Source organism: Podarcis liolepis, assembly GCF_965112155.1.
Source record: "Podarcis liolepis genome assembly, chromosome: 4".
Lineage (NCBI taxonomy): Eukaryota > Metazoa > Chordata > Lepidosauria > Squamata > Lacertidae > Podarcis > Podarcis liolepis.
Genome location: NC_139558.1, coordinates 78,258,959 through 78,284,865, shown reverse-complemented (window position 1 = coordinate 78,284,865; position 25,907 = coordinate 78,258,959). Strand labels below are relative to the sequence as shown.

General features: G+C 42.8%; 1 protein-coding gene across 4 annotated transcripts in view; it reads right to left on the bottom strand.

The window, feature by feature from the left end:
- Positions 1 to 25,907, bottom strand: part of DCLK1 (doublecortin like kinase 1) — a 207,135-nt gene that overhangs the window by 84,127 nt on the left and 97,101 nt on the right. For all 4 annotated transcript variants that reach the window (XM_083498897.1, XM_083498894.1, XM_083498895.1 and 1 more), the window contains exon 4: positions 20,007 to 20,106. In XM_083498897.1, coding sequence (XP_083355023.1) covers positions 20,007 to 20,106 — 100 coding nt within the window. The remainder of the gene's footprint in view (positions 1 to 20,006; positions 20,107 to 25,907) is intronic.

The following is a 25,907-nucleotide window of genomic DNA, read 5'->3' as shown; positions in this document are numbered from 1 at the left end:
TGTAGAGTAGTTTCTAAAATGCTTAAAATCCAACTAACCTTGCTCTCTGCATTGCCCTCTTCTGAAATCTTTCAGTCCTGTAATATCTCTCTAACAGACTATATAATGTAAAGTAAGCAGAATCAAACTATGGTGGAGGAAGTTAGAAGTCAAAAACCCTAGCAGATTTAGATCCCTCGCCTTTCTAGAAGTGTTATCTGAGTTACCAGTGGAACCAAATGCTTATTTGTAAACCAGATCACACCTTGTCACAGAACATTTGCTCTGCTAAAGTCTAATCCTCAGCCATCTTTTTTCTTTCCTTTTTCTGTTTTGTGAAGTTGTTTGTGTGGCAGGGATTAATTTTTGGAATCTCCCCAAGGTTATTAAAAACCTATTTCTGAAAGATGGAGACTTTCTCTTGGTTCTGAAAATGTCTGTAGTACAAAGATAAGCCATACAGAGGATCAGAAATGTCTCTGGTTGCTGGAAAGTCATTTTATTCAAAGTATTTGGATGCCATCTCTGCTATTGTTGAGATAGCATCAATATCAATTTTGCAGCATCTGCAGACTCTGAAGGGCAATAAAAATAAACTTATTATGGCAACAACTTTTTACTTTTTAATTGTGAAGAGTAATGGGTTGGGAACAAAAGAGATCCCCGCCATTCTAGGGTTTTGTTTTGTTTTTAAGCATGCTTTTAATTAAAATATGGTTTCTTAGCAAACTGTTGTTTAATTCTTTGTAATAAGGCTGTCAGCTTTTGACATAAAATATTCTTGGACATGAGAAGGAACCTGGAAGTCAAGGATGCCTGGTCAAAATTTGGAGCTCAGAACACTTCCAGGCTAGAATCCAACGTTAAAGTTCTTTACCCACCCATATTGTCCTGCTTTAAAACAACAACAACAACCTAAAGGGTGGGGGCGCTGGCCCTGTTCCTTGCTTTTCTGGGCATTGATCTGCAAGCAAGAAGAAAAAAAGCAGGCTGGTTTGCACTCCCCCCCCCCCGCCTCAACTGCTGACGCCATACTATTGTTGTCTTTACTACCAACCTTCCAAAAGCAACATAAGACTTGAAAGAACACTTCTTATTGACCTGCAAGAGGAACGGAAGCCATAAATGACTCACAGCCCAATTCTATTCCTTTATTTCTGCAAACACTGTATTCAAGTTGGACTGCTGAGAGTAGAGAGGAAGCAGGGTCACTGCCACTTCACTTACATGAACCCTGTGTGCCATTTCCAAGGGGGTTACCACTCAAATCAGGCCGACTCTGCTTCACTTGTCTCTCAAAGGGTGCTGGCTTACCCCCATTTAGCCAAACACACAACATTATGAGCCTGAATTCAGCAGTGTTTGTTTATTCCTATGGGCTTCAAATTATCTATCAGTGCTAGTGGAAGTGGTCAACTCATGCACACATCTGCTCTGCTCATACTTGCTTCATTTTGTGGGTTCATTTTCTCTCCCCCCCCCAATAATGTAAGCCAGTAAGGTGAGGAAGAAAGCAGCAATTGCTACTTTACCTTGGTTGGACAGGGAGTCGTAAGTTCAGGCAAACAGAGCAAGGAAAAACCTAGGCAAGGCAGGGATTCAAGGGCGACAAGGCCAACCATGGCTACTAGCCAAAATAGCTATAGTCTACCTGGTGTTTCTGGGTGCTCTGGCTTCCATCACAGTGTCCTGTTGCGCTAGAAGCAGTTTAGTTATGCTGGCCACATGACCTGGAAAGCTGCATGCGGACAAACGCCAGCTCCCTTGGCCTGAAAGCGAGATGAGCACCACACCCCACAGTCACCTTTCACCGGACTTAACCATCCAGGGGTCTTTTACTTTAAAAAACAAAAAACCTTTAGTCTACCTTCATTGTCAGAGACATCATTTCCCTGAATATCAGTTGCTGGAAATCGCAGATGGGGAGAGTGCTGTTGCACTCATGTCCAGCGTCCAGACTTCTCACATGCATCTGGTCGGCCACTATGAGAACAAAATGCTGAACCTAGCTATGCCAGTTACAGCAGGTTCGTCCTATGTTCTTAAGGATTTGGAATTCCAACAGCACCCTGGACAGCTGCGTAGAACTTGAGTGTTCTTTCAGCACCGGGCAGACTGAGTCTTAAATACAGTGGTAGCTCTGGTTGCAAACGGGATCCGTTCCGGAGGCCCATTCGCAACCTGAAAGGAATGCAACCGGTGTCTGCGCGTATGCAGGCCGTGATTCGCCACTTCTGCACATGCGCATGACATCATTTTGCATGTCTGCACATGCATGAGTGGCGAAACCTGGAAGTAACCCTTTCCGGAACTTCCGGGTTGCCATGGGACGCAACCTGAAAACGCTCAACCTGAAGCAAACGTAACATGAGATATGACTGTACAAGCGCAGTACCATTTTTGAGGGCTAGCTTTGTTTCTGTAGTTAAAGAGGCCTAGTTTTGACATTACTGACTCTGGAGGATATGGGGAGACTATAATTATGCTAGGGATGGAGATCTCAGTGTCGGAGGAGGGCAATGTGATCTTCTTGGGCTGAAAAGGTACTGGCAGAATGGGTTTCTTGAACACATGCATTTCTGGAGCTGGCTCTGCAGACAGTCCTCTATCCCAGTGCAGTCCCTCTTACGAATCCCTGGTCTCACCCCCCAAAAAGGTGGAGAGGCATGACAGCTACTGAAGTAATCACAAGCAGCATCTAGTTTAGGTTAGTGATGTCATTGGTCCACACCCACAAATTGCACTGCTACCCACTCCCCAACAGGGCACCTAAAAGGTAAAGGTAGCCTTGACTGTTAGGTCCAGTCGCAGACGACTCTGGGGTTGCGGTGCTCATCTCGCTTTATTGGCCGAGGGAGCTGGCATACAGCTTCCAGGTCATGTGGCCAGCATAACTAAGCCGCTTCTGGCGAACCAGAGCAGTGCACGGAAATGCCGTTTACCTTCCCACTCTAGCGGTACCTATTTATCTACTTGCACTTTGAGGTGCTTTCGAACTGCTAGGTTGGCAGGAGCAGGGACCAAGCAACTGGAGCTCACCCCGTCTCGGGGATTTGAACCGCCAACCTTCTGATCAGCAAGAGGCTCAGTGGTTTAACCCACAGTGCCACCTGCGTCCCACACAGGGCACCTGCACAAATGCTATATGTATTCTTCCTTAATAAGGGCCAGGTCACACTGCACAGCAGCAGTGGCTATTTACGTATTACGGGTAAGCAAACACACACAAACCGTTATCAAATTCAGGAACAAAGGCTGAACATGATTCCTGATAACATGAGAACTACAACTATGTTATATACTGTGTTCATGAAGGATCATGACCTGATGCGTAACAATGGGAATTTGTGCTATGGCAGGGAGCCATGCTATACACACAAACACACAGAGCCTCTGGGAAACTGAACATCACAGCACTCAGCAAATAACATCCTGTGGATAGCTCACTCCGTCGAGCATGAGACTCTCAATCTCAGGGTCATGGGGCCAAGCCACACATTGGGCAAATGATTTCTGCATTGCAGGGGGTTGGACTAGATGACCCTCAGGATTCCCTTCCAACTCTATGATGCTATGATCTTGTGGAGAGCAGTGCACAGTACTTGACAACAGGTGCTCCCTGCCCCACAGGGCTCCTGCAGTAACAGACATTTCTTTCCTGAAGCCACGGCATAGCAACAGGGAACCATGAGCAATCGTATATTATTATGCTATATATATGAAGTGCAACAATTAGTCATCACACTAAAACATTTTTAGTCAGAAAGAACCTTACGTCCCAGTGTCTGCTTAATAGCTGCATACTTCATACTTTAAGGATGATGAGAGGGGAAATGGCATGTCAAAATCCTAAACATACTCTTTAGGGTAAGTAATGAGGGTAAGATGCTTTCTATGGGATTATTTCAAATACTTGTGCCTGATGTGTGTAGCCCATTTATTTCCATGGGAGTTTTCAGGAGAAGCTACTAAAACAGGTTTCAACAAACCACTCATCAGTGCCAGACAGAAGAAGCATTAGGTGAAAGCTTGTTCATATATCCCATCTGTGCTAATCAGCTAGCGCAAGGTGAAAAGTCCATGTTAAAACCAGGCTGAGGGAATGAATGGTGGAGACTGAATCTCTCATTTGATCTGCAGCCCTTGCAGGAACTGATAAATGTTAGAACGGAAAGTGTTTTTGCTATCATAAGGGACTAAACTCAAATAAAGAATTTTTTATTTTATTTTTAACAAAGAGGGACTGAGAAAATGAAACAGAGAGGAAGGATACTTCTCTTCTTTGCTTGCATGGGCTTCCTATTTCAGGCCACCAGTTTAACGAATAAAGTTTCTTTGTAAAACTGTTTGTATTGCTAACAGTCAGTGAACCATTGTTATTTTAAGCAATGGTAGGGTCTGCATAGTTGTGTTCACAATACAGAACACCTTCTAATGCAGGAAGAGTCATAAGTTACAACATCAGCCATGATACTGAATGAGAAGATTTGCTTTAAAACGGATGATGTCTTTCTGTAAGAAAAACTGGAGCTAAGCTTCAGGGGGGAAAGTTGGCAAAAGTCAGTGTTCCCTTTGAAGCTGGCGACCTTCCACAAAATGAGTCACTGCCATCAGCAAAGCATGTTATGCCTGGCAGAGTAGTTCACAAATTTACTAGCTACGCAAGATGTCTTTTTGTGAATTAAATGGATACTTTTGCAGCAAGAAGTGATGCTTGACCAAGAAAACTCTTGGCTCAATCCTTTTATTGCACCTTAAAGCTTAAAAAAAATCATAGGAATTATACTTAGGTTTCTATACGTTATATTAAATGAGAGCAAGACCATACTTTGGAAATATAATATGAGTATGGATTTATGTTAGGTGAACTAATTAAAATTGTGATATTCCCCATCCTTTTTGCTATTCCAATGCCCTTGCCACAAGCATTATTCTAGAGCTGAAACTGATTTGGGGGAATTCATTTCAAGCTTAATGCCCCCACGCCCACCTAGCATTTCTAGTTACTCATATTGTTTGATGGATACTGTATGCTTTTGAACAGTTGCAGAATAATAAATAAAACAAGGTCCCAAAATTCTACCAAGCTTAATTTCCCCTCTTCCTCCAAATAACAAAGGAAATTATGGGTTGTATCCAATTAAGTTCTACCCAAAGTAGATCCACTGAAATTAATACACCTAAATGAGTCACGTTCCTTTATTTCAGTAGGTCTACCCTGAGCATGGGACGTGGGTGGCGCTGTGGGTTAAAACCACTGAGCCTAGGTAAGACTTGCCGATCAGAAGGTCAGCGGTTCGAATCCCCGCGACGGGGTGAGCTCCCGTTGCTCGGTCCCTGCTCCTGCCAACCTAGCAGTTCGAAAGCACGTCAAAGTGCAAGTAGATAAATAGGTACCGCTCCGGCGGGAAGGTAAACGGCATTTCCGTGCGCTGCTCTGGTTCACCAGAAGTGTATTAGCCATGCTGGCCACATGACCCGGAAGCTGTACGCCGGCTCCCTTGGCCAATAAAGCGAGATGAGCGCTGCAACCCCAGAGTCGGTCACGACTGGACCTAACGGTCAGGGGTCCCTTTACCTTTACTTTACGCTGAGCATAACTAGCATTGGATATATCTGTTTTGCTATAGAATAATACTCCTTATTTTCCTTCTGTTTCTTTTTCCTTTCTATTTGTCCTTTAGTCATTGTTAGTTCTTAAGCATTTCATTTTTGGTTCCTTTTCATTAGTGTGGCTTACTGGTATTGGATGAAATAATACAAATTGGCTTTGCCTACTTTATTTTTCTTTTGTCACAACTTTGGCAGAAGTAACAGTGTGAATCTGGAAAATGACACCGTTAATTTGTGAGGATGGGAAGGTGTCCAGAAAGTTCATCTCAGGTGAGCTTGGGGACAGTATCACAGCTCTTGGGGGAGCGTACACCCTGCAGAGCCAAAGACGCCTAAAATTTTGCTGGCCACTTCACGCCTGCCTCTTCAAGAAGAAAAAGTTCTCTGCATCCATCAATTCCAATTCTGATTTAACCTTGATGGTGCCAGGTGGGCCCTGTGGCTGGCAATCAGTTTCCCTTTCAGCTTTGTAATTCTTCAGTAAGTAGATTCAGGTAGCCATTTTTAACCCACTATGCAGGAATGGTCCATCGGTCCAAGGTGTTGCACTGCCTGAGGTGAAGGACAAGATGGTGCCCACTTCCCATTCCACATACAAAAGCCAACTGCACTGGAAGTTGAATCTCATTTCAACAGTGGTGGTGGAGGAGCAACCTCCATTGCACCTGAGGCAGCAATCTAGGAAGTTAGGACAGGCCGCATAACATACCCAATTCTGTCCTCCAACAGAGAGGAAGAGCCTGGGGGATTAAGAAGAAAAGTCCAGAGGTTGCTACTGCTGCCACTTAGCATCTGATGCCTGAGGCAGTTGCTTCACTTTGCCTAACGGTAGGGCCAGCTCTGCCAGTATAAGGTGACTTTATTCGGTCCATTTGTATGCCGTTCTTCCAAAATGGTTCAATAAATAGTGATGGTGACTTCACCAGCATGAGCCTGGAATACTCAAATTAGATGTCTTCTTTTGAAATGGCATACCTTATAATTTGCATTGAGTGGTAATAATTTCCTTTTCAATATATGGTTCTTTTAAGTAGTTGTGGTTATAGTTAAGTATCTCAGTAAAAGGGGATAGATGTGATGTACATGTATTCAATTGTATATGTATTGCTGTTTATTATAATTATTATTACTATTAAAATTTAAATTTATATACCACCCTTCACCCATACATGTCGGGTGGTTCACAGCATAAAAATGCAAGATTAAAAAAATACAATAAAAACAAAACAAAACAAAACAATAACCACCCTGCCATACTGTTAAAAGTCCATAGATTGTTTAATCAACCAAGGGCCTGGTTGAAGAGGAACGTTTTCACCTGGTGCCCAAAGGTGTGTGATGAAGGCGCCAGGAAAACCTTCCTTGTTGAGAGCATTCCACAAATGAGGCGCCACTGCAGAAAGGCCCGTTCTTGTGTTGCCACCCGCTGGAACTCTCATGGGGGAGACATGCGAAAGAGAGCCTCAGAGGATGATCACAGGGTCCAGGTAGGTTCATATGGAGTGAGCTACTCCTTGAGGTATTGCAGTCCTGTGCCATTTAAGGCTTTACAGATCAAAACCAGCACTTGGAATTGGGCTTGGATACTAATTGTCAGCCAGCGCAGTTGGGTCAGGATTGGTGTAATATGCTTAAAACGTCTTGCCCCAGTGAGCAACCTGGCCGCCTAATTCTACACCAGCTGAAGTTTCCAAACTGTCTTCAGAGGCAGCCCTATGTATAACGCGTTGCAGTAACCTAACCTAGAGGTTACCAGGGCATAGACAACAGTAGCTAGGCTGTCCCTGTCCAGATCGGGGCACAGCTGGGCCACCAGTGGAAGTTGATGGAAGGCACTCCGCACAACTGAGGCCACCTGAAGCCTCAAGTGACAGCAAAGGATCTGACTTCTCAAACAGAAATGGAAACAAGAACAGCTCTAATAGCATAATGTAATTATGCAACTACTTAACTCCAAAAGCAAATTTGATTCATTTTAATTAATTAATTAATTAATGTTCAAAATGCAGCCAAATCTAGGGACAGCCACTGCTAAATGATTTTAGAAGACATACATCTTTTTAAGAGTGTACAAGTTGTCTTTGTCTTGCTGCCAACAAATAGCCAGCGGGAAATTCCAGCCAGAAAGCTTCCACAGCTAATAACAGGCAGCCTAAAAGTAAGACATCACCACAATCCACAGTTTCCTCTAATCAATGCTTTAATATGATGGAAGATTGCTGCTTTGTTATCAGATGCTGTTTCATTTATTCGTTTTAATTACTTCATACCATAAGTATCTCAAATTTTGCTGCAATGCAGGAGGAAATGAAGGAAAGGAACAAAGCTATAAAACAGACTGCTAATACATCTGTTTCCAGATGGGACTCATTGTACTTCAGCACATAATAAAAGTGGAGAAAGGCTTCTTCTGCAAATGAGTGACAAAAAATCCCCATGATAAAGGCAGCTGGGGGGGGGGGGAGCAGCAGGTCTTTTTAAAAAAATCCATATTGTGAATACAAGGAGTTTGATTTATCTTCATTACATGCTGAGAATTTTTCAATCCAAAATCCTCATACGAGATGAGCTGCATGTACAGTGACGGAAGGGGGGAAAGGAACTTGACAAATTAATGCAATCCAAAGCTCCCACCCCCAACCTCCAGGCCCCCCATGGGAAGGGAAGCCACAGGCCAAAAGGGTAAATTAATCTCCTTGTACCCCCATGGCTGCAATCTTACATTTTGCTGCCAGGTTCTCAGAATCAATCACAACATCCACAGGAGCAAAGGAGAGGCTTGGGTGCACAAAATGGATAGAGCAGGCGGTTGGGTTTTTGTTTTGCTTTGAAAGGAAGGACTTCACTTCGCCATAAAGATGACATAACTCCATTTTCTCCTTAGTATGGAGATTCGTGTTGATGTTGGAAATGTGTCCAGACTTCACCACGCTATACCTGGCTGCCACCCACTCCCAGCAGCATTTCAAGGAAGAAGAAGAAGAAGAAGAAGAAGAAGAAGAAGAAGAAGAAGAAGAAGAAGAAGAAGATTGAAGAAGGGTAGTTTGGATTTGATACCCCGCTTTATCACTACCCGAAGGAGTTTCAAAGTGGCTATCATTCTCCTTTCCCTTCCTCCCGCACAACAAACACTATGTGAGGTGAGTGGGGCTGAGAGACTTCAAAGACGTATGACTAGCCCAAGGTCACCCAGTAGCTGCATGTGGAGGAGCGGGGAAGCGAACTCGGTTCACCAGATTACGAGTCTACAACTCTTAACCACTACGCCACACTGTTTTAGAGTAATTCAGTAGAGCATGCCTGCAGCTCATTCGCCCAACATTGAACAGACATAGTCAAGCTTCTGAAGATCTTGATGCAGTGTTTCAGAACTCTGGATCATCTGCTGTGACTTAAGATAACAGAAGTTATTTTTCTAAGGCCCCTAGACCAGTGTTTCCCAACCTTTTTTGGGCAAAGGCACACTTGTTTGATGAAAAAAATATTGAGGCACACCACCATTACAGCCCTGTGACGTCAGCGCACAGCGTCACGCCGGGAGGGACGCACGAAAGTGTAAGTTTCAATTTTTTTCCCTCCCCCTTGCCGGGGAACCTCCAAGCTTTGGGGGTGGGGGGGGAGGAGGCAGCAAAGCGAGGCAGGAAGGAGAGCGCGGCTTGGCTGGGTGAGCTTTGGCAGGGGCAGGGAATGAGAGCCGCGAGGCGGGCGCTGTGGATGGAGGCGCTGCCCGCCGAGCTCGCAGGCAGCCAGGCAGGCAGACGGCGAGAGCCGCGCGCTGGGCGGCCTCTCCTCGCCGCCGCCGCCCCGCCTCTCGCCGCCCGACTCGCCCGCCTCCCTCCAGGCAACATCTCGTGGCACACCAGGCAACATCTCGCGGCACACTAGTGTGCCGCGGAACACTGGTTGGGAAACACTGCCCTAGACTGGCAGTTTTTTACTTGGTTGCTATGGGAGACAAAAAGCTTGAAGATTAGCAACTGAATTAAAAGTGTTGTCTTCCCCACCCCTTGTCTTCCCCACCCCTTTGCTGAGTCCAGCACAAAGAAAGCAAAAATGAAGTAAAAAATGTGTGTGAATTTAACCCAAGAACCCCCAATATAGCACCCATGGGTGCACCTGCAGAGGTCTTCCCTGGTGTCCACAAAGTCCCTTTCCCTCTGTGAAAATAGCAATGAAAGAAGCAGTCTATTGAAGCCAATAGGACAGTGATATGTGAGGTGCCCATGACAGTTTCTCCAGTTTGAAAATGGAAGGGTCCCAATAGGCAGACAGAGAAGCCTGGAGGGTCACATGTTGGAGCCCAGGCTTCAGGTCCACCAATTAGGACACAAAACGCTCTATATACCTCTTTCAGAATTTCAATCTTAAGCGGCAAAAAAGTGGTTTCTTCCTTTTCCTGGTGCCCTACGAGCAACGGGATAGTGCACACTTCAAAATCTAGAACAAGAAACATTCCAACCAAGGCTGCAAGCCAAGATCTTAGCCGAGGTAGGCAATGTTCAATTAACAAAATTGCTCTGCATGAGAAAGAAAGAACAGCAATGAGTTTATTTAATTCTAGCTTCATTAAGGAGAAAGGAGGCAAAAATCAATACAATTCTGATTTAAGAAGCATTTTTTTTCTTGCAGAGCAGCACACATAAATTCTCAGGTGCAAGTCCTTGTCTTTTCTTAACTGCAGAAGAGTCATTCCTATTTAAGAGCATAAAACCTTTTAAAATATTCAGTGCTTTTGTTAATGGGAGCAGGGACTAGATTAGTACCGTAAAGGTTAACCTTTCCAATAAAATAAGCTGCAATAATAGTTTTAATTCTTCATTTTATTCACTTTTGAAACTGGGGTGGCTAACCTGCGACTCCAGATGTTGTTAACCCCTGTCCGCATCACCATCTTTTTCAGAAATGATGGAGTAAAAGAACAGGGACATAAGACCTTAAGAGGAGCCTTCTGGGTCAGGCCAAGGACCTATCTAGCTGAGCATTGTGTTCCCACAGTCACTGCTTTTCTGCATCTGCATTCTGTCTCTGACAGAGCACAGCCATAATGCCTAATAGCCATAGATAGCCGTCTCCTCCACTAATCTTTCTAATCCTCCTTAACAGTCACCTTTTAGGTTGGCACCATCACTGCTTCTTGTGAGAGCAAATTCCATAGTTTAGCTATGCATGTAGGAACAATTACTTTCCTTCGTCCTGAATCTTCCACAAGTTCTAGTGTTATGCAAGAGGGATGAAATCTTTACTTTCTTCACCTTCTTCACCTCCTGCATATTTTTATACACCTCTATTATGTCTCCTCTTACTTGCCTTTTCTCTAAACTAAAAAGTCCCAAAAGTTGTAACCTTTCCTCATAGCGGAGTTGTTCCTTCCCCTTGATCATTCTGGCTGCCCTTTTCTGAACCTTTTCCGGCCCTAAAATATCCTTTTATGAAGTGAAGCAAACAGAACTGTTGTCCAAATGTGGTCACACTATAGATTAGTATAATGGCATTACGACATCTAGAATGCAAAAGTTTAGCCACCCCCGGTTTAAAAGCATTCAAACCATCACCCCAATCCATCAAGACAGGTGACATGCAAAAGTAGGTTTGATCATTCATATCGCCACTTAGGTCAGGAACTGAGCGCACAAATGTTTCAGGAGTGGGATATGCACATTTAGCTTGACAGCATCAAACAAATAGTCAAGGAGGAAGTCCAGGGTCCTACTCAGCTCACAGAACAGGAGCAGGGCTGGCTAACCACATTTTGAAGTAAAGTGAAGGAATACACATTACCCTCTAGAATCAGACTGTTATAGCCAGTTGTCTAAAATTACGTAACTGCAGCACTCTTAGATGGTCTAATTTTTGACAATGATAGTCTGTGCCCTGAATGAGGGACTCCATTCTGGTCTTAGAAAGACAACGGGAGAAGCCTCTGTCAGATGAAGTATGTTCTATAAAACTCTATTTATGCAACACAAGATCATCACCCTCTGGTATGCATTTTGTCTCCAGATTTAATCCTTGACTTCCTTTGGTCACATACTAACCTGGAAGATCATGCCCTTGGATTCCTGCTAGGGAAGGAGCTGGCAGGAATTGCCTTCAGATGCACATTTATTTATTTATTTTTGCTTTAAAAGTTAAACATGCATAACAACAGAACTATTACTGAAGAATATTTAATCTTGTTGTATTGTTAGAATGTGGTGACATTATTACAGTGGTACCTCAGGTTACGTACTTAATTCGTTCCGGAGGTCCGTTCTTAACCTGAAACTGTTCTTAACCTGAAGCACCACTTCAGCTAATGGGACGTCCTGCTGCTGCCACGCCGCCGAAGCACGATTTCTGTTCTTATCCTGAAGCAAAGTTCTTAATCTGAAGCACTATTTCTGGGTTAGCGGAGTGTGTAACCTGAAGCGTATGTAACCTGAAGCGTATGTAACCCGAGGTACCACTGTATTGACAAGTACTGGGCTCTGCAAACATTCAGTGCATTTTTTGTGCAGAGTGCCAGATGTTGTCATTCAAGTTCATCCAGTATTGGGGTTTAATCTGCTGCAGGCTGAAGCTGGGACATTTAAGTTACCCAGTTAAGAATGATTACAGATTATCTGTTTAGTTTAATGCTAAACTGTAGTTAGTTAAAAATGGAAGTGAAAGCTTCCAACCGCTTTGCAGCTGCACCAGAGGAGGGAAGGGATGAGGGATAGCTGACGAGTCTCAGGCTCATTCACATAACTCTAAACCACAGTTTACAGTTACATTTGAATGAGGCCAGTGTGTGTGGTTACAGTTTTTCAGTTTTGAAAACCCTCTTGCAGATGAATCCCAAGCTTCTTTTGGAAACAGCATTTTGAGGCCGGGGTGAGCAAAGGGTTCCTCTAGCGGCAGATTTCTGAAAAACATGTGTTTCTATTTCTAAATGCTATCACTGACTTTGAGCCAAATAAATATACAGCAATCAAAATGACTATAAAATTAAATTAGAGCCACATTAATTCTTGCCTAGGGAAGCCAACTTGTCACGATATTACAGAGAAATGAAGAGGGCATAAAGTAGCCATAAAAGGTGGTTTCCCCTTAAATTCTATTGCCGATTAGTCAGCTACTAAAAGGAGTATCTGCTGTATCTGCTTCACCTTCCCCAACTTTAAAGAACAGCTTTATGTATTATATATATATATATATTAGGATAATGCCTATTCTGTTCTGGCATAGGGAACCTTTTTCCCAGCTCAAGGGCCACATTCTGTCATACACAAAATTCTGGGAGTCACATGTCAGTGGTGGGTGGAGCAAAAAATGAGTGTCTTATCTTACTGCATTCTGACCAACAAAAGTCAGATGTGCAACAAATTTCATCCTCCATTTGGCCTGAGGAATGGGAAGTGGCCTGAGGAGAGTCCTGAGGACTGAAGAGAGAAGCATGGACCCATGAACCAAAGCTTGATCCATGAGCCTGAACCAGACTCATGCTCTTACCAGACCTGGGATGGTTGGCATACTAAGTATGAGCAGAAAAGAATACAACCAGTTGTACTCCTAGCAAAAGCCAATCAAATAGTGTGGTGCCCTTGGCCTCATCTCAACCCAAAAGTGTTGACCCCCAAAGGGAGGTCATCTCTCTTTCAGCTGGCCTTATAATGTATTTGGGCTGGTCAAGGCACCACCCACCCAGCTCTTGGAACAGCCTCCTCTAAGCTACAGGTCTGACTCAGCAACAAACAGCTGAGAACAACTCCCCCAGTCCTGCAAGCAGCTACATCTAGAAGTCCAACTGCGAAGGACTCATAGAGATACAGGGGCAGTCTCTTTTATAAAAATTATATAAGTGTTCCTGCTTGCTCTTGTCCTCCATACTGAGATACGTTAGTATTTTCTTGACAATGGGAGTTCAGGAATAAGGCAGGACTCCTTAACAAATTCCATCTAACAAATTATTATTATTATTATTATTATTATTATTATTATTATTACTACTACTACTACTACACATATATACAACCTGAGCCTACGATGGATTCCATAAGAAGTCAGGCCCAGTCTGCAGCCTGTGTCCAGCTTCTACCTGTCACACACCAACTCTGCCTTTTTCTTTCTAAGTACCAACAAATTGAGGGAGTTGGGCCCACCCATTTGCTATCTGGCACAGAGCCATACTTAGAGGGTCATTACCTCAACAAGAAGCTAGTCTGGCTATTCCACAAATTGAATCCGTGCTGGATCCAGAAATTAGAAAGGGGTTCAGCCATATAGCCTACCACCCCCCCCAACTCATAGCAATAGTTTTGGCAATGTTTTTCACTGTTTTACTGATCTTTTAAAACTAATTAATGTTGTTTGCTGCTTCGGGCATGATTCACAGACAGATGGAATATGAATTATTTTCTAAATACTGTCTTCAGGATATTTTTAAGAAACAAAAAAACCAAAAACAAACCAGAAGTGTTTGCGGTTTTGCAAAATAGTAACAAGCATGTCCTCAACCAAGCCAGCTCAGGCCGCCTTCAGAATCAGGTACATCATGTTTCCCCCTAGTATGGTTTCCAGCTCATGAAATTAAGTACTTTTCTTATTACCAGCGCAGTGAGAGATTAGTCATCCTGGCAAAAGGTCAAGACCAAGATGGCATCCCAAGTGCCATTTCAAAACTGAAATGAGTACAATAAATCAAAATGAAGCATTGGGGTGGGGTGGAGTCGATGTGTTCAATTGGTAGTATGAAATTTTAATATGGTCGTGGTTTGTAAGTTATCCCAAGAATGACAAGTCTTTCAATCCTGCCTCACAGTAAAGATCTTTTTCATTCTGTTATGCACAGATGTACAGTATGATGCACACTGAGAGAGTCCTGCAGGCATGAGGATGGCATCATTGGCAAAGGTTAAAAATATAAGTATCCAAAACACAAAGCAACTGCCAATTGCCTGCAGCAAGAGCCCAAAGAAACAGCAAAACTATTGGGTAGCCATTCCAATTCACTTTGTATTAAGGAAGATGCCAGGCCTCATAATTCAACTTGCTTCACACCAAAATCTCATCAGTGTGAACCACATAACTATGCAGTCCTTAAGAAGGACTTGGGCGATTCAGAAAAGCCTTCCAGACTGAAAAGCTCTTAAGAATTATGGTGAGAGAAGATGACAGGGTGGGATCAGAAATATCTTCAGCACAGCTACATCATGAACTGCAATCCACATTGTCTAGTTATTAAAAGTGCATGATTTGGCAGAGCATGGTGCAAAAATATAAGCCACAAGTGACATGACTGAAATGCAGTAGAGTAGACAGTGATAACAGGGGTGACCTTGTTTGTTTAGCAACCTGAGGTGAAATGGGAAGGTGCCGTTTCCCTCCCCAACCATGCACCCCACACACCAACTTCTGCTGCCGTTGGAATGCCCCCCTCTCGCCAAACCTGGAGAGAGCCAGGGTGCTCCACAAGGCATTGCTACTCGTCTTCTGCCCCGGGGCCTATCTAGCCTAGCTCTCCTCTTATTCAGTAGCCAATCAGATGCATATGGAAAGTCCTCCAGTAGGGCATGAAGGTATTCTTTTCCTTTGAGATTCCCACCAGCTGGTTTTCAGAGGCATACTGCCTCCAGCCTTGAAGATGGTATATGTCTATCACTAGCAGTCATTGATGGCCTTGTCCTCCGTCAAGGATCTAATAAGGAAGCCCTTAACAAAAGGAAAAATACTAACTACCTAATGGTGAGAATATTCAGTAAAAGAGGTTAGAGATTTTAAACTTAGTTTAATCCCAGTTTTCTTCAGGCCACCTGGCATGTAAATGGGTACCTGACTGAGTGAGCTGGGGAGGGATGGGAAATCAGATACAGCTACATAGCCTCCACCGTGGGCATCTTGAATTAAAAAGGAGAGGTTCGGTCTTTCAAGTAACTTATTTTTACACCACACTTGAAGAAAGCCCATCCATTAAAAGGCTGTAGAGTACAGAAGAGGTTTAGGAACAAGGCGGAGATGCACAGCAAGCTGTTCCCTAGTCTCTCAAAAGTAACTCAAGTGCCAATGTGGTGAGAGCATTCTGTCACAGGTTCCAGCTGTCTCATGTGGCCACTTCCATGTGGAAACATTTCCAGTAACCTGCCACACAGCAGCTGCACTGTAAGAATTGTCCTTCAGTTTCCCTTTTCAAAGTGAGTAGTGGGGGAGAGACTCTATAAGGTCAAACAAAGCTTAGCTGTATGATTGGAGTGATTCAGCACCTTTCTTTGTCTCCCCAACCCAGGCATCCCCAAACTTGGCCCTCCAGCTGTTTTGGGACTACAACTCCCATCATCCCTGGCTAACAGTGGTCAGGGACGATGGGAATTGTAGTCCCAAAACAGCTGGAGGGCCGAGTTTGGGGGATGCCTGCCCCAACCCCTTCTAAGTGCTCAAGACTTCTAAACTTCTTATCCTGACAGAATAGGCAATAATGCTTTAAAAAAAGTCACCCTATTATTTTACCAAGTATGGACACCAAGAAAATGAATTGCTTTCCAATTATCCCACACTTTTTTTTGTCTCCTAACAAGCCTCCAGTAGATTTTCCTAGGACCAACTGCCACCTCTCTCATGTTAGCTGAAAGTCCACAGATATCATTGTGAAGTTTTCTCTTTCTGCAGGAAAGAGGTATTATACCTCTTAACAAACTCACTAAGATCTAAGATATTGTTTTAATCACCACCCTATGCCCTCATCCTCTTAGCACCATGGTAACAGGAAAAAATTACCAGTAATTAGTCAGCCTTAGATTATTCAAAGCATAATATCTACTTTAAGAGTATCATGCAGTAAGCAGTTCCATGTAGGAAGGCTTTAGCTCATGGGTGGGGTGCAGATGTTGCCAGACTACAGTTTCCATAATCTCTGGTTGGGGCTGATGGGATTAGGAGCCCAACAACACCTTCGGGGCCACTGGTTCCAAATCACTGCTCTAGATGGTTGCTAGAGACTCTTATTCTCCAGTGGTGACATGTTCCTGTATTTCTTAAGAGTTATTCTTAGCTGAACAGGGTACTAACTAAAGGGGTCCCGCAGTCCCCAGTTTCAGAGGTGGACGTGATTTTGGAGCCATGTAACCCGAAGTCTCCAGTACGTTGAGTCAAGCATTTTGCAGCAACATTAACATGTCCTTTCCTAACTTACTGATCTTCCTTTGTAGCCACTGGTATTCCTAGGCTCTAGGTACCAAGGGTGAAATCCACAGGTTTCCTTTTAACAGAGAAATCCAAGAGATTGTCGAGTGTTAGTGCTGTGGTCTGTGTCTATGGCAGAGCATTCAAGTTGAAATGAGACCCTTGTCCAACCCACTACAACGCACTGTCTGTGGCCTCTGCAGTTCACAGCATTGTTTTCGCCTGATTTCTGTCTTTATTTTACATTGCTTTGTTTAATTTTGAAACTGCAATTGTATTTTAATTGTTTTAAATCTGTGAACCAGAGGACATTGCTGATTGAGTATGATACAAATGTCAATAAATAAACTAAAGACAGGCAAAGCACAGCCACGCCACAGAACAGGGTAAAGATTTATCAGTAGTTTGATTGTACGCCATATCTTAGTTCAGAAAACAAAATCCTCTAGGTTCCACTCTTCCCTCCCTAAACCAATTCCATTAGTTCCTGGCTTTATGAAATGTTCATCAATTTATTTCAGGTTATTACACTATTTCAGAACTAATCAGTTTTGAAACATTTTTCCAATGAGGTTTTCTTCTCTCCTCTCAGCTGGCATACTGTGACTTTTTTTAATAAGATTTTTCCCCCTTTTAAAAAAGAACTTAATGAATATTAAGGGTGAATATATTATCCTCAAATGCCCCCAGGAAAGTTTGGCACTTTCTGAAAGCTAATGAATTATGGATTTTGAATAATTAGGTTCTATTTAGAAGAGAAACCACCATTGTAACAAGATGTATGTGGACACTTTCAGGAAGAATAATATGTGCTTATCCAGAGCTTCTGGTACATAAAATGTATGTCTAAGTAAGTAGTATGCTGAGCCACTTGCTATTACATGACACACAAACACAAAAGGGGAGCCTCTTATTCAGGACAAAATTTCATTAATTTAATGGATTGTCCTATACACCCACATTTCAAACAAAAGAATGAAGCTGAGAGATGAGCCATTCATTTTCACAATAGAGTTCATAAACTCATGACAAGGACAAGATGGAATTTCAGTGAATGGGATCACTGAGACATGTCCCCATATGCAACTTGTTTGAACCCTGTTTTTCCTCCAATGAAATCTGACAGCTCTTAATCACGGGGAGCATAATAAAGCAAAATATGATTAAGAAAAGACACAGGAAATGACCATAGCTCAGGAATAAAGCAAAAGGCTCCAGGTTCAGTCCCTGGCATCTCTAAGGTATGGCTGAGAAGGACCCCAGTCTGATACCCTCAAAAGCCACTGCCAGGGGAGAGGCACTTGCCACGCCTCCCACACTGCTGCACTATAACTCCCATCATTCCCAACCATTGGCTGTGCTGCGTTGGGCGGATGGCATTGGAAGTCCATCAACCCGTGGAGAGCACAGGTTCGCCAGCACTGATGTAGATGACACAGAACAATAAGATTTATGTTCTTGTTGAGCAACAATAGCGTATTAAAAACTAAATTGTAACAACTGCTACAATACAGAAACCAGAAAAAGGAAACCTCCAACCATGCAAATTTCCAACAAAGCAAAAGGCAATGAACAAGAGTTTTTGAAACCTAAATGTTTCATTATGCCACTTTTGGGAGATTTTGATTGTGACTGAAAAGACTTTTCAAGCAACGACAAAATTGTAGTGCCAGAGCGTGTAGTGTGTAAGCTCACAAAGGGGAAAGGGTTGACTCCTCTGACCCTGTTGCTATATGTGGAGAGGTGCCTAATTTGCCTGTATGCTTAACTGTTTATCTTGATGCTTTGTCACTGAGATACTTCTCCAGCTGTTTTGTGTTTATGCCCACGAATAGATATTTTCGTTTTGGATAGGTATCGCTATAGGTTGGGTGGGTCTCATCCAGGCCTGCAATCCTGTATCTGTGAGACAAAACCTGTGGAATGAGCCAAACCAATTCTGCCATTTACATGTCTAAAGAGGTTGAACTGTTGCAGCAGAATGAATGGATGGGCCTTTTCCTACCTCACCTGGCTGGATGCCACTTAATTCTAGGAGGGAAAACAACAGGCCAAGGGGGACTGTGTGTGTGAGAGAGAGAGGGGTCGGGGTGCCAGAAGCTGGAAACACATATGCTTGCTTTGCTTTGTGCTGGACCCAAAGCTGTGGCTTGGGGCTTCCCTTGAAACCTAGTGGGGAGACCAGATCTGTTGGAGTGTTAATGCTGTGAGCCTCTCCAGCCTAAGTTCAGGTTGTATATATGTGTAAACAATACTATATGTCCTAGAGACACCACAGTTTCCATTGACCTCCATTCCAAGGAAACCAGACTCTGGTTAAGGGCTGGAACCTCTGGAATCTCTCGCCACTCAGAGACTGGGGGCATGTGCAACAGTACTAAGTGACTCATAAAGATATAGGCTTCCCATAGGCATCTGCTTGGCCAATGCGAGAAAATGGATGCTGCGCTAGATAAGCTTTTGATCCAGCACTGGAAATCTTATAAGATACCAGTGTTTAGCTAACTTCCAGTGAAGCTGTGAGGAAATGTTTTCCAGTCTAACACCTTCCCGCAGAATCTTTCAGAGCAGAAATTAACCACCCTCAGCACATCCCACCACCCAATTTCTATATGAGCTGGTACCCTTGATGTGTCTTGAGATGGGGAGGGGGAGTATTGACAGTGACTCATGCCTAAGCTTATTCAGCATCAGTCTCTTCCTGGTTCATCATGTTCTCATTTGTTACACTCCACTCAGAACACAAGTTTTTGACACCTGAGATTATGACAGAACTCTTCAGACCTACTCCTTGAGGACAGGCACAATCTGAGAGATTTCCCAGATGCCCCACCACAGAAATTTCTCCACTGTGAAAGTGTCTTCTCCTGATGTGGGGAGAAGAACAAGCCAGCTGGCAGTGTCTGCTACTCAGAGCCCAGCCAAAAAGCTGCTTAACACATTGGCCAGTGTTCCATAAATCACAACAGATGGGAACTGTTACCATTTCCCATTTCTCTGCCTCACCATCAAGACATATACTATTCAAGGTTACAGAAACCTGACAGTTAAACATGACATTTCTAGCCTTAATAGGTTATATTTTGCAAAAGGAAAGGATTTTGAAAACATGAAGTGACTGCTTTTGTATCAAACTCTGGGTTAACGGTTTCATTTAGCCCACTTGGCCCAGATAATAAAAACCATTCACAAATGTACAACTTGGAAATTTAAAACATTTCTTAATTTAAAAAAAAATATAGATAGTGAAGCATCTATGGAAAATATTGTTTTCTTACCGCTTTCATCTAGCAAGAAGTCATCCTGATAACGAAACTTTTCAGGGCCACATGCAATGAATATGTCATCTTCGCCAAAAAAATCCTGAAGGCACATCACCTGCAATAAGAAAAAAGAACAACAAAATTGACACCAGCTATCTCACAAATGAGAACATCTAGTAAAATGGTTTAAATGCAGAAGAGATTTCATTGCAGGAGTACTCCAAATCACTGGCTAGGGAAACTTTTTAAAATACGAAAGATTTTTATGGAAAACACTGGTATACTTTACCACGTTGCATGAAAATTTTGCTGTATAACTTTCATGTTTTGGCAATCTGTATACAGTATCTCTGGTAGGTTTCAGTTTACTTCGCTTTGCTGTTGGCAAAGATTATTGTTATAATTTTAACAAGATCTATTAGATAACCAGTAATTGGAGTTTCGGGGAGCTTGTAGGACCCAAGCAAACAAACAGAAACAAATTCTGTGATCTGAGCACTGGGATTTCCAAACCTGCTGTTTTTAGAAACAAGCTACCACTGACACCTGACCAGCTTCTCCTCAAAATCTGCAGCTGAATAACTGTGATGTCATTTTTGTGTGACTACCTTTCCTGATTGACAAACCTCAGCTTGTGAAAAATGCAGCTACCTGGATGTTAACGTGAGACCGAAAGTCACAATGTTTAACACTGTTACACTATTACTCCAGACCAGGGGTCAGCAACCTTTTCCAGCTGTGGGCTGGCCCACCGTCCCTCAGACCATGTGGTGGGCTGGACTATATTTTTTGGGGGGGAAATGAATGAATTCCTATGCCCCACAAATAACCCAGAGATGCATTCTAAATAAAAGCTCACATTCTACTCATGGTAAAAATACCAGGCAGGGCCCACAAATCACCCAGAGATGCATTTTAAATGAAAGGACACATTCTACTCATGTAAAAACACGCTGATTCCCGGACCGTCCGTGGGCCGGATTGAGAAGGCAATTGGACCGCATCCGGCCCACGGACCTTAGGTTGCCTACCCCTGCTCCAGGCCCAGTTCAAAATGCTGGTGCTGACCTTTGAAATTATTATTATTTTAATAAGGGACCTGGATACTACTTAAGTCACATGCTCCTATCATAATGCCCAGTGTGGAAAGATAGTTTCCTAAGGCACAACCTTGCCCATCTAAAATGGAAACAAATGGCTTGGTGAGTGCAGTTATATGCGACTGTGTCTGTTGTGATGGCTCTCCCCCCCGGCTTAGTATTGTTCCCTCTTTTCCTAATACTAATAGTAATGTTAATGTTTCTTTCGTATGGTATTTCACAACTGCCAGGTACGCAGAAGACAAGATCTCCTTTGGGCTTTTGATTCTGCTTTGACAGTTTGCCACAACAGATTAGAAATATGCTTCTGCTAAAACTAAAAATAACGAGAACACCTGAGTATGAAATGCAGATAAGATGTGCCATATGCAAACATGGAACAGCCACAACCAGCAATTGTTTTATTTGATTCCCTTGCAAGCTACAACTCCCCCTCCCCATCATCTCCTCATTAGAGCAGTTAAATATTTATTCATTCATTTATTTAAAGCATGTAGGAGCTGCTCAATATTTCAAAAATGTAAGCGGTGTACAGTGCAACAACGCTAAATAATATAATTACAATAAAAATACAATGTAAAAAAACAGTAAAAGAGTAGTAGGTAAAGTCAGTGAACACAGAGCTTCGGTTTGTGGTCACTGGCTGATACACGAATAAAAATGGCCTTTAATTTTATTGATTTATCATATTTATTATATTTATATTTACCCCGAAGAGCTTAAGGTGCCATCTATAGTCTCCACCCCCTTATTAATCTCACAAAACCCCACAGTGGTAGGTTTGGCTGAGAGTGAGTGACTAGACCAGGGCCATGCAGAAGGCTGGAATAGACTATAGTGGTACCTCGGGTTAAGAACTTAATTCGTTCCGGAGGTCCATTCTTAACCTGAAACTGTTCTTAACCTGAGGTACCACTTTAGCTAATGGGGCCTCCCACGCTGCTGCTGCACGATTTCTGTTCTCATCCTGAAGCAAAGTTCTTAACCTGAGGTACTATTTCTGGGTTAGCAGAGTGTGTAAGCTGAAGCGTCTGTAACCTGAAGCGTCTGTAACCTGAGGTACCACTGTATATCCTGTCCTTGCGGTCATTTAGCCTGATCTGATAATCAAAAACGAAACCTTGGTTATTCAGAAGTATTTCCCCCTCATTTTAACTCACTTCAACTTCAATTTTTCTCACTGATTATGAACAGGCAGAAGATTGGAATGGGTAAAAGGCTATACTAGGTCAGATTATTGTTACTGAAACCCAGATTTGGGGGAAAGAATCTCTGTACAAAAAGCACCATGCGAATAGAACAACAAGTAGTAACCTGTTTCCACATCTTTCCCTGACATCCAATTAAAATGCTAAAGCAAGAATATTTAAGAATATCTCTCTATATGAGTGGTGTGCAAGTTAACAGTGATGATTTAAACACTGTTCAGTTGCATGCATTAAACTACATGGCAGGGGACAAACAGATACAGCGTCCAGAAACACAGTATTTTACAGTCGAGATAAGAGGGAAAAGAGCTAGTTTAATCCAGAATGTTAATGACTGCCTAAATGTCCTGGTGTCCCATCAGACATACTTCTAATTTAACACAGTGTTTGTGGGTGTGTGGGTGTGTAAGTGTGTGTGTGGGGGAAATGAGTAAATGACTCTCACAGCAAAGCTAGCAAATCTGTTATCTGGACTCAGTGTGAGTCCCCAATCCTCTTGAGCAGATTTTGAGGGTGTGCAGAAAGATGCAGGGAAAAGGGAAGGGGAAGTTCCTTTACACAAGTCTGTTGTGTGAGTGGAACAGCAGCACTGGATAATAATGCAGAATCAACAAGAGCAGCCGTCACATCTACCAGTAGTATAGGAGCGCTTCTTCTGCCTGTTACCACTGGTGCTGAACAACTTTTGACTGGCAGCTTCAAGCCCCCTCCTGCTCTCTCTTCTTAATGGTCCCTTATTAGCTTCCTCTTCCTCCGACAACAGAAACCCCAATCTCACCAGAGGTCTTCGAGGAACAGGAGGCTGCGTAGCCTGCCTGCTGTTTCAGGGCAGGCCTGTCATCTCCCCCAATTCCACAAACTTCTCTGGTCTGTGCCAGAATGCATGTTAGGCCACATTCATCAATAGTTTTGACTTCACTTACAGTGACTGTTAAGTTGTGGGTGAACATATCAGACGACACAGCGATTCTTCAGACAGCTCTTGTTTATTCACAGGCCAGAACAGAACTGAACTGAAGGGTTCAGCCAACCTGCTTATATAGAGCTCAACGACAAGGCAACAGTAACCACTTTCTGTATGTAACTATCCAATCACTGAACGTCACTTTCAATTCCTTATTTGCATATGCGGACCTGAGTGAAAACTATCTACAGTATCCCCCTGCTGGCCCAGGGTGAGAACTTCAGTACATAACAATGACTCTCTTCTTTTCATGGAAATGACTGATAAAAAGTTCCACAACTTCCTCTGATCTAGATCTCCTACTACATCTTCTACTATATTCTTGAACATTTGCCAGCCTCTTAAAAGACCTAGGACAGAAACATCACCTACACTTGGATTAGCTTCAATATATATTTTGTAGCAATTTGTTTAATTCGGCCACAAGCAATATCATTTCATTGTGGAGCATCATCCTTGGTGGCAAGTGGATTTTTTTTACATATGCAGAATGGTTTCTTATTCCTGAAGCTTTTCATTCAATATGACTCAAGGCAGCCAGATGTATTGACAGTGTCTTCAAAATGGAATGCGTGTTGTTTTTGAAACATTTCAAATGCACTTTTTAAAAACAATAGCGGGTGTAACTTTGATGGCAACAACCTTAAGATGAGCTGTGTGACGATAAAAGTGATTAGCAAAATATTAACACTTGAAAAATTACAGAGTCAAGGGTTTGAATCATTCTCTCAAATTCAGCTAATTACACATCCCTCTCTTCATTGTCTTTGGCTCAAAGTCTTTCACTCACACCCATTTTGTTAATCTGTCATTACGCACACTGCCTTCCATGGGGATTACAGAACATTTACAAGAATAAAATTAATGTGCCACAGACAAATATGTATGTCCTCTTTTCGTTTCCGGTCCAAGTTATGAGACAGGGATTTAATCAAAGGCATTAAAAGTTATCTGCTGTTTACACTTTTTTTGTTTGTTAAAAAATAATAATTCTGCAGAGAACTCATCCTTTTTTGTTGTTGGTAGGACATCTCCATGGTGACAGCTGCATCATCAAGCTAGGAGAGGTCTTTCATCAAAGCAAAGGTTTTTCATTTATAAAGGAGGGGAGGAAATGAGATTGTATTTACAAGAGTGCACTCTGCAAACGAACTGGAGGCTCCACTCAGTTAAAAATTGCCAGAAGCCCCATTGCACTTGTGGGCTCAATCAGATCCATGCGTCACTTCTGGGCCTAACCTCCCAGAAATAGCACACAGTTGTGTAGCATGCACAATTCCGTTGCAGCATGAGGCAGACTCCAGCCAGCACTCTCCAAAGGCACGCTGTGAAGCAAGCTGGGTAGAGGGCAAACAAAATGGGGAATATAATGACGAGCATCTAAAAGGCTTCCCTTGCTTTAGCTCAGCCTTCATAGCAGAGTGATCCCAGGCCAGGGTGCAATTGCATCAGGATTGTTAAAAACAAAAAGCAAGGGCAGATAAAAGGATACAGACAATAAGCACCAAACCAAATGGGTACAGTGGCCTAGTTGCAATAATATATGTACCCTAAAACACATCTGAAGACCAGGTGTGTTCATGTGCGTTGCTGTATTTGTGCACTGTGTATTCATCTTGTTTATTGGTCTATGACTGCTTTTTATTAATATTTTGGAAGGGGTCCTAACATTTGCTACCTCTCTGAAAAACGCGCATGATAGCCAAGCACTTTGGAAATGGAGAGGAAAATCTGTTCAGAAAGAGAACAAAATAGTTGCTACTGTAATTGGCTTCCTCTCCTCCCTAAAATGATGCCCATTAATGTAAATAGCACTATGCCAAATTATTAAAAAGAATGTAATTGTTGCATCAAATTGTTGCTATGCAAGGGGGGGGGGTAAAGGGAGGAAATCCCCAAATTCCTCAGAAAATTTCAGCTCCAACAAAGAACCATTCTTATTATTTTAATGTAATGTTGCATACAAATTAAATTTGTATTTGAGTCCTGTGGATGAATTCACACAATCAAAGAGATGTGAATGAGTTTGCAAATTCAGAGTTTGCTTGGTTCTTATGTTGGCCCATTGGCCTGTTCTTCAAGGAAAGTCAGGGCTACACAGCTGAATAGAAAATGCAAAGAAGGAGAAGTCTGCTTTGTTTTAGATCAGGAAATGCATAACACGGGAGAATCAGGTTTACAGACTCAAGAGTGGGAGTCAGAGGGGTCTATCCAATGCTGTGTGAATGGCTTTTCAATTATGCAACAGGAGTTTCCCTTCCTTACCTCACCTTTCCCTGTGTGTTCCCAAAATCTGCTCCAGATGGTCCCCCAACCCTCTGGGGCAGATTTTGAGGGTGTCTGAGGGAAATTCTATGGCACAAGCAGAACTCTGTTTCTCAAGCAGAACGGCAGTGTTGGGTACAATCTGGAGGTTCTCAAGCAGGACAATTATCTCTCTGCACAAGATACATATTGAAATCAAGTCTTCTCTGGTTTCCCTTTACTGCTGTTTGTTTCTTCCTTTCTCCATCCTCCCTCTGTGCCTTAGTTTGCAAGTGTCCCAAGGCAATTGCACCAATTCACCACACTCTTGGATAGTTTTTGTTTCATTTTAAAGTTCCTATGTTAGGTTTCCATCATTAATCTTTATTTATATATCCAT